The 25,472-nt window shown below is 37.6% G+C and overlaps 1 protein-coding gene across 1 annotated transcript in view; it reads left to right on the forward strand.

Annotated features, from left to right (window-relative positions):
- ARAP2 (ArfGAP with RhoGAP domain, ankyrin repeat and PH domain 2) overlaps window positions 1-25,472 on the forward strand; it is a 128,618-nt gene that overhangs the window by 75,043 nt on the left and 28,103 nt on the right. The window contains 7 exon segments of the mRNA XM_080590063.1: window positions 4,980-5,143; window positions 7,166-7,378; window positions 8,372-8,477; window positions 9,747-9,894; window positions 10,688-10,756; window positions 21,792-21,866; window positions 22,526-22,643. Of these exon segments, the coding sequence (XP_080446189.1) occupies window positions 4,980-5,143; window positions 7,166-7,378; window positions 8,372-8,477; window positions 9,747-9,894; window positions 10,688-10,756; window positions 21,792-21,866; window positions 22,526-22,643 (893 nt within the window).

The raw sequence follows: 25,472 nt of genomic DNA on the forward strand, positions 1-25,472 counted from the left end.
TGCATCAAGCATGGCACTGCTAGTCGGTCAAGGGATGTGACTGTCCCGCTCTACTCTGCGCTGGTGCAGCCTCACCTCGAGTACTGTGTGCAGTTCTGGGCACCACGGTACAAAAAGGACATTAAAATGTTGGAGAGTGTCCAGAGGAGGGCGACGAAGATGGTGAAGGGCCGAGAGGGGAAGACATATGAAGAGCGGCTGAGGTCACTGGGCCTGTTCAGCCTGGAGAAGAGGAGGCTGAGGGGGGACCTCATCGCAGCCTCCAACTTCCTCGCGAGGAGGATTGGAGAGGCAGGTGACCTATTCTCCGTTATCACCAGTGATAGGACCCGCGGGAATGGTGTGAAGCTGAGGCAGGGGAAGTTTAGGCTGGACATCAGGAAGAGGTTCTTCACCGAGAGGGTGGTTGCACACTGGAACAGGCTCCCCAGGGAAGTAGTCACTGCACCAAGCCTGTCTGAATTTAAGAAGCGATTGGACTGTGCATTTAGTCACATGGTCTAAACTTTTGGGCAGACCTGTGTGGTGCCAGGAGTTGGATTTGATGATCCTTATGGGTCCCTTCCAACTCGGGATATTCTATGGCAGTTGCTCTTCCCCTATCCACCAGTCCTGTAACCCCATTATAGAAGGCCACCGGATTTGTCAGGCACAGTCTGCCCTTAGTGAAGCCATGTTGGGTGTCACCAATCACCTCCTTATTTTCCATATGCCATGTTATAGTTTCCAGGAGGATCTGCTCCATGATCTTGCCAGGCACTAGGTGAGACTGACTTGATCTGTACACTGAAAACAACTGCATACAGGCATTTTAAAAAACACATTTAATATATTAAATACTGCTAATTCTCCAATGCCATACCTCAGGGAAAAACAGTTGTGCAGACAATTGGACTTCAAATGTTCTATTTTTTTCCTGTAATCTCTTAAGCTCACTTAGGTGTGAGTGTTTTCAGATCATAATTTGATCCATGTAGTGGTGTGTTTTTTTTCCTGTTACAATTCTCGTAGTTAGCTCTTTCTTACTATACATAGTGAATCTTTCCTTCAAACTGGCATAATTTATGTTGATGGTTCCATAATTAGTTTTTCTTGTTAACCCTTTGATAGCGATAAGAGTAAAATGCAGTTATGAGCACAAAATTCTGGAAACCAGAAATAATCTAAACATAAGACTCATCTGAGTGAAATGACTTGTGCTTCTACTATTGTGTCCTGAATATAAGGTCCTTAATATCCTTTTGAAGAAATGTTTGGTGACAAATGTTACATATCTCTAATTATTTTTGGAACTTCTATGGTTTAGTTGCAATTTGATTATTCTTATATAATTTGATTGCAGTGCATACCATTTTAGTACTTCTGTTTTCAGACATAGATTTGCTTGAAATATGCAAATGATTCAGGTGTAGAATCACTTGAAAGTTGCCTGAGGGCACTGGGCTGTGCTGATGTCTGTTTCTCAGCCTTTCTCCCTGCTTCTCCCTGCAGTTCTACCTGGAATCACTTAATATCACTGCTTTCCCAATGCAGAGCTCTGCAACATAGAACACTGACACAGCTAACACCACTGGACTTTGCAGGATATGCCAATTAAGATGGGCCTGAAGATCAGCCAACAACCTTTGCACTGTTGTGGATGAAGTGTGCTTGCATATTTTTTTTCTATCTTGTTACTAGTGCAGAAAGATATGATGGAAGTCCATGATAAAGTTGAAAAGATAACAGTAACTGCTTTGATGTTGAGAGTAGCTGGTCTTTGACTCCTGCAACCATTTGTGCCAATTTAGTTCCCTCAATCCCTTGAGATTCCTGAAATCTGCATTGAGGGGATTTCTTGTTTGTTTGCTGGTGTAATTGAATTATGAATTTCTCAGGTGTGGACTGGTATGTGCTTCACACTTAACAGAGCAAATAAACACTGCCATTATTCACATATAACCATCATTGCTAATGTTTTTATGAAGTGTGCGCTTTTTTTCTTTTAACTGGAAGAAGTAGCACATACATGAAGTGTTTAGTTGATATTTCAGGAATGCATTTTAGGTTAGAGTTTCTGTGCAAAGTAGTTGTGAGTCTGCATGGGCTGTAGATCTTTGTAAGTAAACTTTGTAAGATCTTTGCAGTAAAAAATTATTTTAAACATAATTACTTCTGTAAGCTTGGAAGTATTCTTACATTAACCTGATCAATCGTGGTACATGGGACATTAGTGCATTGCAGCCTGTGTTTATATGCGTAGTCTGGAACCTTGTATTTAATATAACTGTATATTAATAATTGCAGTTTGCTCAGTGAGAAGCCTATGTACTCGTTTTTACTACTGTCCACAAAAAAATTCTGTGGAAGAGATGATTGCATTGGCATGAACAGCAGAAGCAAACTCTACAAAGCTGTCTTACTTTATGAAGTTCTGCAGAAGACTTCCACTGTGCTTTGAGGGTATTTTCACTTTTCTGCTAGTAACTAACTACTTGCCCTTTCCTTTTCATACCACCTTCCAGTTTCATGGGGATCAATAAGTGTCCTCTAAGTGTTGTTAAGTTTGGCCGAAAGTGTTAAAATTCAAAGGAATACTTAAACTACTTATTTGTACATTGTTGCATGTTCTTGTGATTTAAATGTATCACAGGTATATTTTCTTTCTACCAAAAATGCTGCTGTTTGATGTGAGGTTTGTAAGCCAGTCTGAGAATACTTTGAATTCTGAACTAGGTCTGGCATCAGTTTTATTTCCCATTCTCCCTTCATCTCTTTTATGGTGTTGTAAATGCTGAATTGCTCCCAGACTTACCTGACTTTTGTGATTGACTACTCTGGAAATTTTTTTTGACTCGGCAGCAATAGTTAACTTTTGGACAATAACTAGTTGCCTTCTTTGAACAACCCACATTCTACAATACCAGCAAGATTTTTCACATTTTTTTTTTTTTAAAGAGCAGCTTCTCTTTCATGAATATGGTGGTGCTATAGGACTGCTACTTAAAAGGATGCCCCCTTTTCTTCGATGATTATTAAGAAACTTCATCCTCTAAGAGTTTAACTTGACACCTTTTCAAATTTTAGAAAACAATGATGACATCATCTCTGGGTAGTTCTGATAGTAGTGTGTGTTGTGTTTTTTGCCTTTTTTTTTCAGATTTATTGAGTAGATGGGAAGATCTGTAGAATACAGGATGTTCTTTTTGACATTGTTTAGGTAATTTGTATATCATGACAGTTGATTGACAAGCACGTGATTGAGACTTTCCTATTGCGGTGAAAAAAAGCTAGATATGCTAAGAATAGCTTTGAAGTTCACCACACTACTCATTCATTGATATACGGCTTGAATTGCCTCTTTTCTTTAGAAATGATAATATTTTCACTACTTCCTGTACATATCATAACTCTCTAGATTAAAAAAAATAAAAATTACTCAGGCTTCCATTTCTTCTTTTGCATAATGCTGTAATGTGAATACAGCTGTCTGTAGGGGAAAAAGACAGTAATAAGCATAATGTGTGCATGCCTTGTGTTGGGAAGCAACATAAGTCTCTTCTAATTCAGTCTTAACCTTTGCTGATCTGCGAGTAATTGAACTGAAGGAATACATTCATTGACAGACTGTTTCCACTCAAATTTCTTCTTTTGTATGACTATGGCAATACCACAGTATGTCAGGATCATGTTTTCTGGAAGCCATTGCTTGAGAACCACTCTCATATCCATTCTGACAGGTCTTGAGAAAATGTTTGGAGGTTAGGCATACTTATTTTGTTCTATAAATTTGAAAGCTTTACGCAGACTATGGATTTTTCTTAATGGAAAACAGAGGCTGAAAGTTTTTACTAGCTAGGCATATGTAATTAGTATGACTTTCAAAGTTATGAAGTAGAAACTTTTTAAAAAGGGGCTTCAGGAAGCTGAAGTGTTTGTGTGCCTTACTGTGCTGCTGAATGATGTATCCTGAGACACTTCAGATCTTGGGTCTGTGTTTGTGCACTGACTGCATCCTCATTTTCTGTTAAGATAAGAATGCTAAAATGGAAATTGTTGAAAAAGCAAAATAAAGATACAAATCAAAAACAGGAGGAAAAAAAAGCAATTCTTTCACCAATATATAGTTATTTTTCCCCAGATAATTAAAAAGAATATTTGTTTACATTTTGAGGAAAGTATTTTCATTGAAATTCAGGAGAACATCCTAACTTTTCCTAATTAGAAAATAAATTGTCGGTGAGGAAAATGTTTCCCACACATTTCTTTACTGGTCCACTGGTAAGATTGCTAGCTATTTTAACACTTAAAACAGTTGTTGATTATATGCATGCATATGGGCGAGCATGCACTCTTAAACCGTTCAGTTTTGTAGCTGTTACCTAGAAGCTATTCTGACAAGGTTAAACAGGAGGTTATTGTAGCAGGTTTAAATAATCAGAACGGGACCATGCTTTGAGATAACAAGTAATTAAGGGGTTGCGTTAATTTATTCTACCTCAACTTAGTTTTTTCATATGTGTTCCCAAGTTCTTTAAATCTGTGATTTTCCCAAGGATGATCCTTTCGATACAGGTGAAGGAAGAAAATTCAGTATGTCTCAGCTACCCTATAGAGAAGGGGGATGGGAAACAGAAAAAGTCTTTCCTAGTTTTGAAAGTTGTCTGTAAATCTTTTGTTTCCTTCTTAACTGTGACTTGGACATATGAATGCAGGTTGCAGGAGGAAGACTGAAGAGTAATTAAAATGTTGTTCAGGTCCTTTCAAAGGTCTGTGACAGGTCTCTGTGTGGATCCTCGATGATTTATTGTGACACTGCTAGTACAAATGGAGTTGGGGAAAAAGGTGCTGTAACAATAGGCAACCATCACAATTCTATGTGGTGGAAGGTGCCTTGATGTCTTATTTCAAGTATTTCTCTGGACAACTTCTGTGCTGTTGTAGAATAACATCAGATTTTTCTTTCTTTCCTGCATTCAAAATATTTTTAAACTTTTCAGAACACTGTACATTCATGGCCATACGAAGCTGGATTTCATGGTCTGGTATACTGCAATTGAAAAAGCAGCAGGTACAGATGGTAATGCGTTACAAGATCAGCAGCTCAGCAAAAATGATGTTCCTATTATAGTGAACAGCTGTATAGCATTTGTTACACAGTATGGTAAGTATAGTAGTTTTTATTCAACCTAATATCATTTGTATAATACCTATACCACAGCACCTTCAGATCTTTTTGAATAAGTTCATATATTACCCAAAGTAAAAACATATCCCCTGTTAGCCCACCGTTCCTTGATGTGATGGTGAAGTACAGTGCCATGCATCTGAGAATAGGCAGTGTGTGGAAGTACAACTTGAGAAATCTCACTCGCGGACACGTTTGTAGTCTTAAAATTGATGACATTATCTGATATAGCTCAGCTTTTGGCTCCCATGCCTCAGTGCAGAGCACCTCAGCCCTAAAAATAAGCTTTGCAAAGCAGGAACAGAAAAGGCCTGATCATAAAATCCTGAAAACTGATAGTAACTGTGAAATCATGTTCAGTATTAAGGCCGCTGTTTTTTCAGGATAGGAGCCTAAGGAGTTGTTTTTGCTTAAGTAAATATTGCCAGCATAACTTTCCATAGCATTAGATCATATGTAGATAGTGTCAGTGTTGTTTTTACTGCTGCAATTTAATAAATTATCTTGTGAAATACTAAATACATACCAACCCTGTACAAACCTGTCTTCAGGATAAATGTCTGTAACCCCTGTCAGTATGAGCAGGCCTAATTTATGTTTCATTGGTTGAAATCTAGCTAAATAACTTTTTACTGTGGCAACATTGCATTACGGTAAATAGTTGTTTGGGTTGCAGCTATTGTCAAAAAACATGAAAAAGCGTTTGCTACATGATTTTTTAACTATTAGCAATAGGAGTTATTCTAACTATAATTTATGCTGTTTCATGCACAGAAATGTTGTTAAAGCAGGGTAATGGTGCTCCCCAATCAGAAACATTGCTAGTGTATGCTCTAGATTAAAATTCAATTTCCAGATTTTTTTTTTTAAACAAGGTAAATCTTCATCTAGAGATTCCTTCCCTTCCCCCCCTCCTCCTTTCCCAGGATCAGGGTTAATGAGTGTTACAGTTTTCATTTGAAAGTTGAAGGGGTTGTATGTATGCATTATTTGTAGATGTACATGTTTTTGTCAGAATCAAAGCTCTGTCTTCAGTTGTGGCCTGCAGGTGACTGACACTATCAGGTTCCACAGCTGTTCCTGACAATATGAACACAAGGGTCGTATCAAATGATAGTGCTTGTGGACATCACAGGAAGGGTGAATTGCAAGAACGTAAGACTTGATTTCATAGGTTTCAACAAAATGCTGCATTTGACAAATACATAGGGAAAACAGAATTTTCTATGAAATGATTCTCTTTTTTCAAGTGTGGGGAAGGCAGGAAAAAGAGAAACAGAGTAACAGAATGGGAATACACATCTATGTCAAGTTTCCACATGCCATATGCAATAACTGAAGGTAAACTTGACTGTTTTAGACTATATTTTTATTTAATTATTTTTTAAAGTTGGCTTTGGTGTTTTCAGTCATTAAATACAAGAATACTGTTTGCCCGGTATCTTCCTTAACCTGAGGAAAATCGGAAAACAGGAATAGTTTCTTCTTATAGCCTTTTTCTTTCTTATAGCCTTCTTCTTCTAGCCTTTTAATAGAGAAGTGTGTCAGGTTGGATGAATACAATACTGAATCCAAAGCTGAGCTGATCAGTAGGGGAAGAAAATAGTGGGAGTACCAATAATGAAAGGATTCATGTTGCTTGTGTAGATGCAATACCAGCCATCAAAACTTCTCTCCTTTATCGTGCCTTTTCAAACCATTGATTTAGGAAGTCAGTAAGAGACCTGGGGATTTGAACAGCCTGTAAAGCATTCCTGAAACTGTGATCCCAAACTTGCTTAATTTTATGATGTGTATATTTACAAAGATGTCTGGTTGGTTATAAGCAGACTTGGCAGTGTTTTCTCTAGCAAAGTATGCATGTGGAAAGGGTCAGAAAGATACTAGTAGGAGATGTGATCTGTTTGACAGCCAGGTAATAAGGTTTGGAATTTCTAACAGAATATTCAATTTTACAGATACTTCTTTATTTTTCTGTCCTGTATTTCTGTAACCTAGGTTTAGGGAGCAAGCAGATATACCTGAAGAATGGCAATTCTTCTAACGTGACTGAACTTCTGGAAAGTTTCAAAAAAGATGCAAGGAGTGTTAAACTAAGAGCTGGGAAACATCAGCTTGAAGATGTGACTGATGTATTGAAAAGTTTTCTTTCTCAAATAGATGATGCTCTTCTCACTAAAGAACTTTATCCATTCTGGATTTCTGCATTAGGTAATATTTGCAATAACACTCAATACAAGAGAGGTTGGTTGTAAATATTCATTATAAAATCTGGGGGTTTTACTAATTATTTGTTTGTATTGTTTGACAATCTGCAAAACGTTTGTAGCAGAGAAAAATATTTACAGTTTGGCTGAAGTAGACTCCTGTTACCCAACAAATCAAAACATGGTTCATTTGGTTGTTTTTGGAGAGTGCTAGCAATCAACCGGAACAGATAAGGAGTTTCTCAGTTTTTCTTTTCAGAAACCTGAGAGAAATAAGGGACAGAGAAGAAAATGTTAAAAATAAATTAAAAAGCATTACATAAACTTTGCAGTTGCCCCAGTTAGGATTATTCTCTGTAGCCTCTGTGCTCAACGCAACACAGAGCGGCAGACTTAACTTAAAAGTAGAGAGCTGTGCCTTTGTCTCAAATGCTAATTCCCAAGACTGGAATTTCTATCCTTGTGTCTACCTACTGTTTCACCTATGTAGCTTTGTACAACATTGTTACTGCTCCCTCTCCTTTGCTATCCTCTTACCAGTCTTACATATTTAGATCTGTAAACTACTTCAGAATTTGAGACATTTCTTCAATAAAAATAAAAAAGATGAAAACGCATTTTTGTTTCTTACCTCTGGGCACTCTTAAAGTATGTATGTATGTGTGCATGCATAGATGTACACACATATACACACACAAACTGCAAAGTTAAACATCCTTTGAGAGGGAAAAGCAATTACTTTCCTGGAATTTAGCCTTAAACTGCAGGAACTCATGCTTAAATATAGAACTGTCTTATTGCTGATACTATTTCCTTGATCTAGTGTATAATAATAGACTTTGTTAATAGTAGGTTGTCAGTATAGTCTTCATGAAGAAAAGGTTGATTGATAAACTAATTTTAAATGAGTAGATGGTGCAGATACAGTTAATGAGAACTGTTGGTGGTTTTTGGTGTACGTTGTTATTAATGCTTGGGGATTATTATTTTTTGGCAGATATGCAGAATGAAAAGGAACGTGTGAGGAAGTATGGAGCTTTCATTCGGACGCTTCCACCAGTCAATAAGGCAACTTTGGCTGCGTTAATTGAACATCTTTACAGGTAAATTCAAATGAAAGAATGTAGCAGAGAAATTTCTGTAACGTGTTCTCAGTATAACTCTACCAAGAATGAAATTTGGTTTGTTTCATCAACTAGTAAGTGTCAAGAGCTTAAGTTGTTGTGATGATTAATTATATTTAATAGCCTTTAATTTATAATGTGTTTTTTCTTCAGTTGTGTTTTTAGTAATTGGTAACTATAGTGGGATGGGAATGCCTTACAGTGGTAGAAAGCTGCCTGTATTTGTGTCTGAGCAGCATAATTTTTGATGAATCTTCTTTAGGTGAATTCATTTAATCCCATCTGCTAGCCTTCCAGAGGATTGTTGCAAATGGCTCTTGAGATTAAAAGATTTTTTTTCAGGGGAAACGTCCTTCTCCACAATCTACATTGCAAATGGTAATTTTGAGATTTAGCTGTCCTTCAAATATTTCATCACTGCTTCATTTTGCAGCTTGAGGTATTTGTGGAGAATATCCAAAATACAGAGTTGTTTAAACAACAAAGGTCTTCTCCTACTCCTAGATCAAATAAGCAGTAGCAAATACATAAAAATAGTGTGAGATGGATGATTTTGTAGAGTTAAATGCAGAGTTTTGCATTGTTAAATAGGAATGGTCATTACAAATCAATTATTTTTCTGGTAAAGTGTAGTGGGTGCATAATATGAAGAAGCTTCTATTTACTGTGGTCAAAAGTAGAGTCGTTACATAGGGAACATCCTTTAAAACTATTTATACAGTTACTAAACTGATTGGTACTACTATTGGGATAAAGATTATATTAAGTATTGTGATTAATGATGTTTCTAAACATATTCAGTTCAGATGTTAATATTCTGTTAAATATGTTCTGAAAGTAGTTTGTATTCATCTGTATAACAGCCAAAATTCTGTATTTGCTTCCGAAAGAGGACTTGTTATGTAAATCATAGAACTAGTATGAGAACTTTAAGTATGGAAAGTAAAAAATGATCTTGTTTGTTTCCGTGGTTTGTTTGATCTGAGACGATTGATTTGTAGGATATACTTACATATCATAGTGCAGCAAATAATTTTAATCTCACTTAAGGTGCAGATAAAAATGAAAACGTACTTTCTGTAATAAGATGAAAGAATATAAAGAGGTAAATATATATATATAAAAGCTATTTAATTTCATTTATTGTAGATAATTCTTTTTGAAATGCGCTCCATGTTCTGTACAGAATCCTTAGACAACCAAAGGAACAATGGAACCTTCTAAATATATTTATTTTTCCTTCAACAGGGTGCAGAAATGTTCTGAAATCAATCATATGAACCCTCACAATCTAGCCATGGTGTTTTCTTCATGCTTATTTCAAACTAAAGGCCAGACTAGTGAAGAAGTCAATGTAATTGAAGATCTAATTAAAAACTATGTGCAACTTTTTGATGTAGGTATCTTTATTGAAAGTAGCCTGACTGCTCTGCTATTAGACATGCTAAAATATAGAAATCTCCTTAAAGTTAGAGATGGTCTGGTATTGGTTATACTGTATGAGGAGTTGCAGGGATGTTGAACTCTAATTCAGTGGACATGGTTAATTGCCTGCTTTAAATTTCATTTTCTAGATAGCTTAGTCTGTGTAGGAATGACTATATTTATAGGATTGCTGTGAGATATCATTTTCCAGAATGGTGCACACTTTTCTTGCTGACACTGCTGACAATCTTAAGAAAATTTTGAGATGATAACTATTAAAAGTAATACTTTGGTTCAATTTTTGTAGCCATGGTCAGAACTGAAGCATGGAAGAACTGAGTCTCTGAGCTGTGATTACAGTGAGGGTTTTAGAGAGAACAGTGTTGGGTTCCTTGGGCCTTGAAGGAACCAAAAGAATATTGAATCCAATTGGATTGAAAAGATACTACTAGAAGCAATTTGTCATAGCCATTTTGGTTTAGAGTGTACTGTGTCACTGTAACATTCTGTGTGGCAGTCTTTAATGGAATCCTCTCTCTTCTAATGTGTATTTGGTAAAGTTTGTTGTAATGATCCCATCTTTCTGATTATTTGGCACAACTGCTTCTATATGAGCATAATTATTTGTATTGTTAGTAATTGTTATTCCTCTTGTGTTTGTATTTATCAGTTTATTACATTGAAATGGTGTTTGCTAGTTAGTGTTATAATTTTTATACTAGCTTATAATTATTAACTGAACAAAAATGATCTAATTTAAACAGATAAATGAAGACCAGGTGAAACAAATGGATATAGAGAACAGCTTTATTACCAGGTGGAAAGACACTCAGGTAAGTGGCAAAAATCAACTAGTATGCAAATACTTTTAACAAAGAGTATTTAGTTGTTTATAGATTTATTTTTTTTATACCTTGCTATCTAAATGTGTATTTCTGAGCTTGCACAGTGACTAGTGTTGTTAACTACAAAACTAAGGGAAATATGAGGAGGCATAAAGCGCTAAAGCAAAACAAAATTGTGTAAAGCATACTCTGGAATTATCCCAGTGTTTAGGACAGAACATAAATTAAAAAACTTGTGTGCTTTTACTATGTTACATAAATTGTAGTACAAGGAAATGATCAACATTTACAAGTGTGAAAATGGTGACCCATCATGTTGAATTTTAATTGTGCGTATTGTTGGGAATGATAAGGTTGAGTCCCTATGGGTTAGGATCAGAGGGAAGGCCAACAAGGCAAGCATCCTGGTGGGGGTCTGTTATAGACCACCGAACCAGGATGAGGAGACTGATGAGGAGTTCTACAGGCAGTTGGCAGAAGCCGCGAAATCGTCAGCGCTTGTTCTTGTGGGGGACTTCAACTTCCCAGGCATATCCTGGAAGCACAACACAGCCCAGAGAAAGCAGTCTAGGAGGTTTCTGGAGAGCGTGGAAGATAGCTTCCTGACGCAGCTGGTTAGAGAGCCTTCCAGGGGAGGTGCCCCACTAGACCTTCTGTTCACAAACAGTGACGGACTGGTGGGAGATGTGGTGGTCGGGAACTGTCTTGGGCAGAGTGACCACGAAATGGTTCAGTTCTCTATTCTTGGTGAAGTCAGGAAGGGGACCAGTAAAACCACTGTCTTGGACTTCCGGAGGGCTGACTTTGAGCTGTTCAGGACACTGGTTGGCAGAGTCCCTTGGGAGGAGGTTCTGAAGGGCAAAGGAGTCCAGGAAGGCTGGGCACTCCTCAAGAAGGAAGTCTTAATGGCTCAGGAGTGGTCTGTCCCCACGTGCCCAAAGACGAGCCGACGCGGAACTAGACCGGCCTGGCTGAGCAGAGAGTTGTGGCTTGAGCTTAGGAGAAAAAGGAGGGTTTATAATCTTTGGAAAAGAGGGCGGGCTACTCAGGAGGACTATAAGGATGTTGCGAGGCTGTGCAGGGACAAAATTAGAAAGGCCAAAGCTTATCTGGAGCTCAATCTGGCTACTGCCGTTAAAGATAACAAAAAACGTTTTTACAAATACATCAACACAAAAAGGAGGACTAAGGAGAATCTCCATCCTTTACTGGATGCAGGGGGAAACTTAGTTACAAAAGATGAGGAAAAGGCTGAGGTTCTTAATGCCTTCTTTGCCTCAGTCTTTAGTGGCAAGACCAGTTGTTCTCTGGATACCTGGTACCCTGAGCTGGTGGAAGGGGATGGGGAGCAGGATGTGGCCCTCGCTATCCATGAGGAAATGGTTGGCGACCTGCTACAACACTTGGATGTACGCAAGTCGATGGGGCCAGATGGGATCCACCCGAGGGTACTGAGCGAACTGGCGGAGGAGCTGGCCAAGCCACTTTCCATTATTTATTGGCAGCCCTGGCTATCAGGGGAGGTCCCAGTCGACTGGTGGCTAGCAAATGTGACGCCCATCTACAAGAAGGGTCGGAGGGTAGATCCAGGGAACTATAGGCCTGTTAGCTTGACCTCAGTGCCAGGGAAGCTCATGGAGCAGATTATCTTGAATGTCATCACGCGGCACTTGCAGGGCAGCCAGGCGATCAGGCCGAGTCAACATGGGTTTATGAAAGGTAGGTCCTGCTTGACGAACCTGATCTCCTTCTATGACCAAGTGACGCGCTTGGTGGATGAGGGGAAGGCTGTGGATGTGATCTACCTTGACTTCAGTAAGGCTTTTGACACAGTTCCCCACAACATTCTCCTCAAGAAACTGGCTGCTCGTGGCTTGGACTGGCGTATGCTTTGTTGGGTTAAAAACTGGCTGGATGGCCGGGTCCAAAGAGTTGTGGTGAATGGAGCCAAATCCAGTTGGAGGCCGGTTACTAGTGGAGTCCCCCAGGGCTCAGTGCTGGGGCCGGTCCTCTTTAATATCTTTCTCGATGACCTGGATGAGGGGATCGAGTGCACCCTCAGTAAGTTTGCAGATGACACCAAGTTAGGTGCGTGTGTCGATCTGCTCGAGGGAAGGAAGGCTGTGCAAGAGGATCTCGATAGGCTGGAGCGATGGGCTGAGGTCAACTGCATGAAGTTCAACAAGGCCAAGTGCCGGGTCCTGCATCTGGGGCGTAACAACCCCAAGCAGCGCTACAGGCTGGGAGATGAGTAGTTGGAAAGCTGCCTGGCAGAGAAGGACCTGGGAGTACTGGCTGATAGGCAGCTGAATATGAGCCAGCAGTGTGATCAGGTGGCCAAGAAGGCCAACAGCATCCTGGCTTGCATAAGAAACAGTGTGGCCAGCAGCTCTAGGGAGGTGATTGTCCCGCTGTACTCGGCTCTGGTGAGGCCGCACCTCGAGTACTGTGTTCAGTTTTGGGCCCCTCGCTACAAGAAGGACATGGAGGTGCTCGAGAGAGTCCAGAGAAGGGCAACGAAGCTGGTGAGGGGTCTGGAGAACAAGTCTTACGAGGAGCAGCTGAGGGAGCTGGGGTTGTTCAGCCTGGAGAAGAGGAGGCTCAGGGGAGACCTCATCGCTCTCTATAGGTACCTTAAAGGAGGCTGTAGCGAGGTGGGGGTTGGTCTATTCTCCCACGTGCCTGGTGACAGGACGAGGGGGAATGGACTAAAGTTGCGACAGGGGAGGTTTAGGTTGGATGTTAGGAGGAACTTCTTTACTGAAAGGGTTGTTAGGCATTGGAATGGACTGCCCAGGGAGGTGGTTGAGTCACGATCCCTGGAGGTCTTTAAAAGACATTTAGATGTAGCCCTTAGTGATATGGTTTAGTGTAGGACTTGTTAGTGTTAGGACAGAGGTTGGACTAGATGATCTTGGAGGTCTCTTCCAACCTAGACGATTCTGTGATTTTGTGATATTAAAAAAATTTCAAGTGTATATTAATATTTCTATTATTTCATGACCTTTGGGTACATACTGTCTCTCTTTGTTAATGAATGACGATCCCTATGAGTTTAAAGTATCTGAATCTTTTTGCCACATGCTGTTTTGTGACCACATATGGAGCCTCAAAATATAAATATTATTGTGGGATGCTTCAAACACATACAAACATCGTTACTTCAGTCAGACTGAACTTCAGGAAACAATATACAAAAACAGGATATTAAGCAGCTTAAGATCTCCTGGAGTTCAGTCTTACCTGTAACAACTTTTGAGTAAAATGAGAATTGGTAAGAAACAGCAAAGTGATAGTATGTTTCACTGTCTGAATGGTCTTCCTGTGCAATCCTAATTAAAGCAAAAACTGTTAAACTAGGTAAACATGACCAAGATAGGTCATTGCCAGAGGTAAAGGGGAGTGTAGGGTGCTTACAAACTTTTTCAGGAATCTAAAGTAGTGGACGAGAATCTTGCAGTAGTTCTGGAGCATATAGGGCTTTAAAAAATTAATAGAAAGGTAACAGAAAAAAGTAGGGCTGCCTGCCCCCTTCCAACAAGGTTTGTGGTAGTTTTAATGATGCATTAAAAGAAAGGAGTCTTGCAGATCCACATTGAAATTGCATGTTCTGTGCATTGCTGTCTTGAGTCTTATTTTTTCATATTTCCTTCTTGTCTGGGTCAGAGTGCCATGAAGGTTTCTGTGGCACTGCTGTGAATGTGTGTGTGTAAAAAGTAGAATGCTTATTTCTTCCTTTTGGTGCCTGGAGTGGCCTAGTCACTGGGAAATAATTTTAAGTTCATTACTAGCGTCTCTCTTGCAGAATGGAAACATCTGCCTTGGTAATGTAACAAAACAAAAAACAACACAGATATTCTCTAAGAGCATTCTGCATGGTAGGGGTTAAAGTACAGAATTTATTAATTCCTGGATACATGAAAAGGACCTTTTACTGATATTTGAGAATAAAACCTTGAATGGTGGAAATGCACAGACTTTTAAGTACATTACATTATTTTGTATGCTCTTTAGAACCAAAAAAAAAACAACATTGTACAGCTTTGTTACACTATTTACATTTTCCAGGCAGCTCTTGGGAAGCTTTCATGGTTAAATGTTCATGATACCTTTGGAGAAATCAGGAAGACCTGAGAGAAGTTTTATGGGTACAAAAAGGGACAGTAAAGACATCTTAATTAGATATGGAGAAAAAAGAAGAAAGTAAACTGAAAGGCTGCTGAGGTTTTGAGTAACTTAGGAGCAACTGCTGGTTAGGTGGGTTTGTCTAAAACTGGGGGGGCTGCAAGGAGTATAAGAGAAGAACCATTTAAAATGGTTTTGTTTGGTACTTTCTCCACCCCAGGTAACACTGTGAAATCACATTTATGAGGTGCATTGCATTTGGAAGGCTCAATTCTCATAATACACATGGCTAAGCTTTAAATTCTTTACCAAAAATATCATCACTTTAACCTTAAAAATGAAGCAAATCCTATTCAAACAAAATCTCCTATCTCATCACAGAATCGTCTGGGCTGAGACCATCTAGTCTAATCCCCTTGCTCAAGCAGGATTGCTGAGAACAGGTTGCCTTGGACCATATCTAGTCAGATTTTGAATATCTCAAAGGATAGAGACTCCACAGCCTCTCTGGGCAACCTGTTCCACTGTTTGACCACCTTCACAGTTAGGACAAAAAATATATATGTAAAATCGAATTTCATGTGTGTCTTGCGGGGAGGGGGAAACACACCACATTTGTGCCCATTGCCTCTTGTCCTGTCACTGGACACCACTGAAAAGAGTCTGGCTCGTTTTTCTTCATCCCTTCCCATCAGATGTTTGAACATGTAGTTAAGATCTAGCAGTAGTTGTTTACCTTACTTAGGAGCCCAACACTGAACACAGCACTTCAGCACTGACAAGGCCACACTTGAGTAGAGAAGGATCACCTCCCATGACTTGCTTGCAGTGCTTCTCTTAATGCAGCCCTGGAGGCTGTTTTCCTTTTCTGCAAGGGTGCAGTGTTGGATCACTACTGTTGAATGCTAGAACATCAAGGACCTTCTCAGCAAAGCTGCTTTCCAGCTTGTTGCCCCCTAACCAGTGTGTGCTGGTACTCCTCCCCAGTTGCAGGACTTGCGTTTCCCTTTGTTGAGCTTCATGAGATTCCTCTCTGTTGATTTCTCTAACCTGTTGAGATCCCTCTGAATGTATCAGCTACTGCTCCCAGTTCAGTACCATCCGCTGACTAGCTGGGGATGTGCCCTGTCCCATTATCCAGGTCATTAGTGAAGATTATTGGACTCTGACTTTTTAGACCCTTTTCAGTCTACTGTCTACTTGTCTACTCTGTATTTTGTATGCTTGTCTGTGATGATGTTATGGCAGACACCACTGAAGTTTTTACTAAAGCTGAGGTAAATACTGCTATCCTTTCATTTGCTTGTATACTCACTATATAGGGCTATCAGTTTGGTCTGAGGTGAGGCTGATCAGCCTGTAGCTTCCTGAATCTATCTTCTAGTCCTTTTTGAAGATGGTATTGACATTTGCTCTTCTCTGGTCTTCAAGATCCTCTCCCAGTTTCCATGACTCTTCAAAAATAATTGAGAGTCACCTTACAGTGACATCATCTAGATCCCTCAGCGCTCATGGGTGCTATTTGTCAGGCCCCATGGACTTACATATATCCATTACTATTTAAGTGTTACTTAATCTGGGCCTCCTTCACCGAGAGCAAGTCTTCCTTGCTCCAGACTTTCCCTCTGGACTTAAGAGCATGGGATTCCTGAAGGTTGGAAAGATGGAGGCAAAGAAGGCGTTGAATACTCTGGCCTCTTCCATATAATTTGTCACCGTTTCCCTTGTCCCATTCAGCAGCAAGCCCATGTTTTTCCAAGTCTCCCTTTTGCCATTTATGTACTTGTAGAATCCTTTCCTTCACATCCATAGCCAGATTTAACTCCAGGCTGGCCTTAGCTTTCTTTTCTAACCTTATTCCTGCACAACTGTGTAGCAGTTCTACATACCTCTTGGGTTGTCTGCCCCTACTTCTAACTCTTGTATTCCTTTGTGTGTCTGAGTTCAGCTTATCCAGCCAGACTTCATAAATACAAAACGGATAATTTGCAGTGCTTTCTAGTACTTAGGATGGCCTTTCACTGCTGCCTCTGAAATTTTATGTTATTATATAGTACGCAACTGTCAATTTTTTTCTCATTCATTCTTAACACATTGCTAGAATTGTCAGCTTTTAGTTTCAGAGAGAATATTTCTACAAATAGAACTTTCAAAGCTGAAGAAAATGTCACTTCCTACTTTAGTTTAAGGGGAGAGAAAGGGCTAAAAAGAAATGCACTAGGAGTTGCATTTAGATGTATGACTTTGAAAATCTATTTCTTTTCATCCCATGAGGAAAAAAACAGTTCCTCAAAGGATGCGGTAAATAAGTGCTAAATACTTACAATACCAGAGAGTTTCAACTGGACTGTACAGTTTGCGTGCTTGGTGTACTGCATATGACATATCAGGAATAGTGTAGCCAGGAGGACCAGGGAGGTGATTGTACATTTTTGTTTTGTTTGTTTAGTGGTGTTTTTTTTTTTTTTGGCAAGAGGTCTAGCATTTGTGTACCATGAGGAGCTGTGAAAGTCTGAATATCTTTGGTGCATGAGAGCTAACCTTGCCTGAGGTGCACTTCTCCACAACTTTACAATCACCTTGAATAACTTAGAAGGTATTTGTTATGGCACTGTCTTGGAAAAGTGAATTCAAATTACAGCCTGTTGGCTCATTCTCAGTATATCCTGGATGAGTTTTTGAAAGACAGACGAAGCTCTTCAGCTTTACCAAGGTGGCACCAAGGAATGTTGGGTACCACATGTTTAAATAGAAAAAGCTAATTCCTTGCGCACCCATGTACATAAATGATTGTTGTAAGGTTTGCTGTAGTGAAATTAAAGACCAAAAAATCTGGTTAATCCCTCTTTGCGTTGCTGAAGACCTTATGTGAACAAAAGATTTATATAAAAGTGGCAAACAGAATGGATTTCCATATGAACCGTTACACAAAGGAAGAATACATCAGAAGTACCTGTATATTGGAAAATCACAAAGTGAAAAAGAAGCAGAAAAATAGGTTTTTAATGAAAAAATATTATAGTAAATTACCCCCTCTTCTTCTTTTCTCTAAATATTTTACTGTTAAGTCTTGATAGACATTTTATGCTATATTATTTGTATTGTCTAGGCAAAATGGATGCGTGCTATAAGTTGTGTGCATTGATTTATAGCTTTATGCTTTAATATAGACTCAATTGGCATAAAATGGAAAGTAGTATAGAAGATAATTGACTTCTCTGTTTCTCAGACAGGACAGTGATCCCAACTGAAAGCTGTCATTGATGTTCCTCTCCCTATAAAGATAATAAGTAATGGAAAATTCCTGGAACAAAATTGGTCACTGAAGCATTTTAAAATTGGGCATCTGAAGTAATTCCTACTTGAAAAACATGAATTTTCACTATTTGGTACATGTTTCCTCAATCTGTTATGAAGAAAATAAGTAATTGAGCTACTGGATTATATTAATTAATCTTTGTCAATATTGTATCAGAAAACATGAAATGGTGAGTTTGAGTTAGAAAATTATTTTGGATCTTATCAAACCACTGGTATCTTTACTCTGCGTGGCATTTCCTGGAAAAAGAGTGATGACAAGTCAAGCTAGCAAATATGAACTCAGGAGACCTTAGTTATTTAGGAGCGCTTGCCTCAGAGAGATGATGGCCTTATTCTTAACTTTCTAAACAAGCAGTAGACATCGGAACAAAACTTGTACTTTTTCATAATTGATAAACTGAAGTTTGAACTGCCTTTAAGGTTAGGAAATGCATTCTCTCTTTTCAGTCAGCTTGTTACCCCTATTTGGACTCCATTCCTCATCTGTTTTACTCAAGAGCCTGATTGCCATTTGTGGCAATTTGATTGCGGCTATGAACATTTTTCCCTTCTGAATTAAGCTGTGGAACATTTTATGCCAGTTGCCAATTTTTCTGTAGCAGGCAATTTTAATGTTACTACTGTTTCAATTTAAAACTGCATTTTTCTGAAATTCCATGTGCATGTAACATATTAAATGCATGTGTGCTTAATTTCTGGGACCACTTCAATACAGAAGGGAGTGATTCTGATCAAAGCTGGGGCAATTGCTTTTATTTCAAAGTATTTACTGCCTAAAGCCCCCTGATTAATGAAGCTGCTTCTAGGTGGTTACAAGGATGTTTTGAGATTTTTATATACAGCATTTTCTCTAGAAGAATCCAACGTCTCCCTGACTGTGCCTGTTGTTGTTAGCAGGATTGGTTGGTAGAGCTGGACCTGGACTAATACTAAGTGCTGTTGAAAAAGCTTGACCTTCCTCTTTATTATATTTTACAGTAGTAGCTTCTATCATGAATGCCAAGTGCATGTTGCTCAGAATTTCAGAAGGCTGCGTTATATGCATGCCTACATTTTAAATTTTACCAGGCTTGGCCATATAGTCTTCTTTTAAACTGCTGCTGTTTAAAAGGAAGAGCGTTTCCTTCATCAGGCAGAGATGCCTTCATCAGTGCTATGACCCCAGCCAACTGACATTAACTATACTTCTCAGTACAGACCTGAGATAGGGTTAAGCATCTTCAGAGTTGAATGGCTAGATGGAACGGTGATCTTTGAAATATCTTCCAGTATTTCAGTGAAATAATGGAGTATGCTGAAACCTACTCTCCTCAGCTGCTTTCTTCCTCTGGGTCATTGCCTATCATCATATAGCCTCTGAGCAGTTTGCAAGGCCATGCATGTGCAAGACTTGCATTTGCAGACCCTATAGCCTAGACATTGGACTAGCTCTTTGGGAACTTTTTTTGGATGGCCTTCCAGCTACTGGTAAAATTGACGACATGGTGCAGACAGAGTGATTTAACAGCATGGGTGGCTGGCAACTTAAACATCAAGCAACTATAATTAAGAATTCTGTGTAAGAATCCTTTCCATTTAACATCTGATTGCCTGACATTATTGCCTCAAAATGTACATGTGTTTGCAGGGGAAATCAGTGATGCAAATACTTAATACATTTGAGTATATAAGTTCCTATAGAAAAATTATCTCCAGGCTGATGGCGCAGAGTGTTCAGAGAAGAACATCTAAAGCAAATTTCTGTTGAAGGCCTGGAAGTTCTTATGTCTGAAATGTCATTGCAGTTTCTTTCCAGGTGGCACTTCATTAGCTGCTCTTCATTTTCTGTCCACTATATACTTAGGCCAGCTGTTTCTGTTTGCTGCTGTAATTTACAGCACATTTTCTCTCCATACGGTTGTTTACATGAGCCCAGTGGAAATCAAATGTCAGCTTCGTTCTTTTTTTCTAACCTTTCTCTGTAATACCATCTGAAAAGCAAATTTTACAACTAAATGAGCTTTTTTTGAGTCTATGCCACTATAATTAAGAAGCTTTCTTCAAAGTAGCTTTGTAATGTTTTTCCTCACAAATGTTTCCATTAGTTTTCTATTCTCAGAGGCTAAACTAACTTTAAAGTCACCATTTTCCAGAATGTTAATGTTCTATAAAATTGAGTGCTGCCATTTATTTTTCCATGGAAATGTAGTTTCAGCTTCTGTAAATTTGTCAGAATGTATCTTAAAGCTTGCCTGTTCTTATCATTTTCTCCATATCTTACTCTGCATATAATGTAGTTTTTACTTTTCTTAGCCTCTTCCTTTGAATTTTGTTAATATGTAAATAAGTAGCATCACTACGAATACTGTTCTCAGAGTTGACACAGATTGGTATTCTTAATGTAAATTTCATTATTAATTCTTTATATTGGCATATTAATAAAAGGATACATCTCCTGAAAGGCCTAGTTTTCTACCTTATTTTTTTCTTCCCATGTACTGATCTTCATCACGGTTTTAGTTTTAGAGAATATTTTTATTACTGGGCTGAATTACAATCTTTTGAAGACATGTATGATTACATTGCAAGGGAACTTGAGCAGGCAAAGAGCTAGACACTTTTAACTGTATAAAAGTAATTTCTCATCCAAGAAGGTAATTTTCTTGCCATAGATGAGCAAACCTAGCAATGAGAGAAAAATACTATATTCTTTCACATGAATCAACTTTTTTTTCCTTGATCATAAAATGCTGCATTTACTGTCTTCTGAGTTTCTGTGTAAGGTTCATATTATTAGGTGTTCTTAATTATGTATATTAAACTATTATATAATATATAATACATTTGCTTGTCATCTAATTATTCCATGGTAGCTTTTTACATAAAAGTTTGGGTATCTGGTCTAAGAAAGTCAGAGCTATCTTTAATAGAGGTTGATACCAAGAACATGTGTTTTAATTTCTTTTTTAAACATGTAATGACAAGTATGACTTCATAGTAACGAGTCCCAGTTATCTGGGTGTATACAAATGGCTTTAGGACTGTAATATTCTGGCATTAGTAACTTTTCCTCTCATTTTTAACTGATTTATTTTATTTTGTGCTGCTGTCCTTTTCTATTTCATGGTCTTAAATTCTATTAATCTGTTTTGGCTCAGAAATAAGCCTGGCTTATTTAAAGCAGAACTGTGGTTCTGATGGCTTAAGATACTAATATAGCCTAGTGTGTTACTAATAGTGTGCTAGATACTAGTACGCTCATGTCAATTTTAAATTTCCATTTATGTTATGTCATCCCTAGTTTTCCCACTTGAAAGTATATTGGTTAACTCCGTTTTTTAAATATATGAATGCTTTGGATTTAGTCAGGGTTTGGATTTTTCCTTTGAATCTGAGAATATGATTTTCTTTCCTTTTGCTAATGGGCAGGCTTTCCAATTGGCATCAACTTGGGGAGTATTTTTTAGATAAAGGGGAAAGAAGTTAATGTTCAGTATATTCTTGCACATCTGCTAAATAATCTTTGTACTTACCCAGTTTAAAAGGTTATGTAAAATATTTAAGACTTTCTTGTATTTTTGTTGTTGTTCTCCTTCAGGTTTCCCAGGCTGGAGATTTGCTGATTGAAGTTTATGTGGAAAGAAAGGAGCCAGACTGTAGTATTATAATCAGGGTGAGAATATAAAAGTGATTTTAACCAAACACTTTCTCATAAAGCATGTAAAATACATTTTCATACTTACTTTTGTAACTACATATGAAAGTGTGATTTTGTATCTATCACTATTATTTTAAAACTATTTTATTATCTGTGCTGCCTAAATTTTATAAGGACTTTCTAATGTGCATTTTTAAAGAGAATGTTGTCATCCAATTTCAAAGCAGAGACATCCTCCTTTAGTTTTATTGCAGTATGCAGTGATATAAATTTTCATTGTCCTATGGCTGCAACGCAAGTTGCAAATTAACAAGTACCCAGTGAATGCTGTTTTTTAAAATAGGAATATGTGTTACCAAGATTAAAAAAAGAAAAAAAAAAGTAATCTGTAATATTTACCTTTCTTTTTACCAAGAGAAAAATAACTTTTTAATAATTTTGGAGGGTGGAGAAAGTGAGTTTAAAGTTATCAAAATATCCGTGAAAAGGGTAACTTCAGTTTCATACAACAAAATAAAGAAAGCATACTGTAGTTTGAGAAATATTAGTGATTTCCAACTCTGTGAATCTCTGCATTTTTTTTTCTTTAGCAAACACAAGGAAGAAGACTTTGGCGAAAAAATCAGAAAACAGTAACTGCAATACATTATAACCTGACATGATTTGTATTACAGGTATCGCCTTTGACAGAAGCAGAAGAATTAACTAATGATGTTTTAGGAATCAAAAACATTACTCCCAACAAAGATGATATCTGGGCTGCTTTTGAAGTACTTGAAAATGGAGAGCTAGGTTAGTGATTCTCGTTCATCAAATTTTTATTATTTTCAAGATTTAACATATCAAAAGGTTATTTAAAGAGTTACTTAAAATTTTTATAGAAATAAAAAAAATAGCTTTCATGCTGTTGTTTTATATCTGGGTACTGACATCTACATGACTTCTTTCTAAACTTTGCCAGAATTAACTCAGTGAGTTGTTTTTAAATGCTTATGATTTGGTGACCGAAAAAAAAGTTATTTGTATTACTTTGGCTTACAGTTCATTAGCCATCAGCTACAGAAAAGTACATCTTGCCAATGAATCTCAAGGAAGAAACTTACTTTCATTAGGTCAGTAGTTGATTTGTATAAGGAATAATGTTTTCCAGAAAATGGAGTGAGAAAAATCTATGCAATACTTGGGGAAAAGGACCTTTTTTATTATTATTAATTTAGTCAGTTATTTAGGCTCGTTTAAGGAAAAAAAAAAAAGCATCAAGTTCTGTAATCCTGTTTTTATTGCCAGTGGCATTATGATGTAGATAACACACCCCTGAAACATTTGTTTTAGATACAGTTCTGCTTCCAACAGAGGCAAAAGTCACAAGGTCGCAATGTTCATGAACTGTAAGTTTCAACATTGGGACTGCTTTATGCATATTGGAGCCTGAACTTCATTATTAGAGATACTTAAAATAAAAATTGTGGGATTTTTTGTTGTTGTTATTATTAAACATCTTATTTTGATGAATTCTCAGTGTCCCCTGATTTTTGAAAAATACCTGAGGGACAGAAATATACTTTTAGTAAAAAGCAGCCTCTATTAGTATTTTATACAAAGTTGCTTTTAAACTGAATGATCCTGGCACCTCTTTACATCTTACAGTCTTGTGGTGATGCTACATAGACTTGTGACATAGGGTTCATTTCCTGATTCACAGATGTGGGTGTCAACTGACAAACAATGCTAGCATCTGTTATTTTTTGGAAGAGTCCTGATGACTCTAGAACTCCCATTTCTTTTGACTGAGTAATGGAGAGACTTGAAGAGGGATTTTTTTTATTTTCTTGATCTTGATATATAACACAGGAAAATGAAAGCTAAAGTAGATATTGTCAAGAGAATGTAAAAGGAAATACAAAAGACAGACCTTACAGCAGATTCTTGGGGTATTTGCATATAACAATCAGTGTTTTAGTGTGAACTGAAAAGGTTTTTTAAGCTGACTGTGAGAATGGCAAAATTAAGTTAATAGTGAGACACTGCTGGCTGTATATTGGTTTATCAGTATTGTTAAGGAATTCAAATGTATCCTATTGAAAGGAGAGATTTACAGAGCACAGTAGAAAATGACATAGCAAAAATAAAACAAAACTTGGAAGTCCTAATTCAACACCTACCTCCAAGTAGTAGATACCATGTTGATGAAATGTCTCCTTCATGGATCCTTTTGTGGAGGAATCATCAGAACAGGCAAACTAAATGAATAAAGGTGAAAAATAATGCATATAGTAACAGACATTTATCAGGGAAGACTCCACTGGTGCTATGGCTGAATCTGGCAGGTTTTCAGAAGCCTGAAACAGAAAGAAAGTAACAGAAAAATAGTTCTATGTAATATTTAATTTAAATGTGACACTAAAGAACCAAAAAATGAGTCTTCGCTGTTAAGTTGTTCTTACTAGCATCAGCTAACAGATACCATTGAACGTTACATTATTGAAGGCATTTACAGGTAAGCTGTGATTTTAACATGTCATGACAGAAACAAAGTTTGCTTATTTTTTTCAAATATACATTAGACCATAGTGCATTTGTGACAGAATTTAATTTTCTGATAGTGTTCCTGACATAGTCTGGTGCCTGTTCATTGCATGGTGATACTGGTTCATTACACTCAATCCTGAAGTTTTATGAGAGTTACAATACTTTTTTTTTTTTTTTAAGACTTACTGCCCTAAAAATGAACCCTGAGAAGTCAAGAAAATTAGATGCTTATATTTTGTAAAAAGTAATTTTCTCCTGATATTTATTGCTGCTTAAGACTAAAATGACTGTTTTTGGATATTTACCAGCATATGATGACCCAAGTAAAAGGGTAATTGGATGCATGTGTTGACTGCTTGCTGTTTGAAATACTGAAATTGCAGTATTAAAAATCAACTAGATTATTTGCATATAGAAATTTTGAAATAATTGATAATTTTATCTAACCTAATGCAGAATGTACAGTACCATATGCTTTTACAAAATAGGGTGTATATTTTTTAGTAATATGTGCTTGATGGATAGTTTGTAAATGAGGTGTGTTGCCAGTAAAATAGCTAATGCATTTCAGCATGATGATTTATGTACCATGTAATCCATGATGACAGATGGTCTTAAATGTAACTATAAATACGACAGTAGGTGTTTACTCTGGGAGTGCTGGTGTTCTAGGAAGATGTGGTGATTTGCCAGTGTTTCTTGCCTTTGATTTGTGAAGTTACTCTCCTTAAAATGGAATTTTCTTTCTTGCACAAAGGCAACAAGTTGTTTTAACTTTGATGCTTCAAAGAGTTGACTGTTTCCCAAAAGCTGAAAAGAAAGTGAAAAAGTTGGACCATTTAAAGCAAAAGGGACAGAAGAAATTGAGTTATAAAGTGGTGATTGGTATTTTTGTTAGGCTGCTTTGTTGTTATGTCTGAACAACAAAATCTTTACGTAAGTGATATAACAAGTCTATAGGTAAGGTAATTTTTTTGCATTGCAAACCAGCCACTGTTTTTCTCAGCCACTTAGCAGTGTGTTGTTTTGGCTGCTGCTTTCTGGAGTCCTGGTGTTCAGGAAAATGTGTTCCGCTAGAGCGTAGTGCTGGAC

The sequence above is a fragment of the Anser brachyrhynchus genome (genome assembly GCF_964034855.1).
Source record: "Anser brachyrhynchus genome assembly, chromosome: 4".
Lineage (NCBI taxonomy): Eukaryota > Metazoa > Chordata > Aves > Anseriformes > Anatidae > Anser > Anser brachyrhynchus.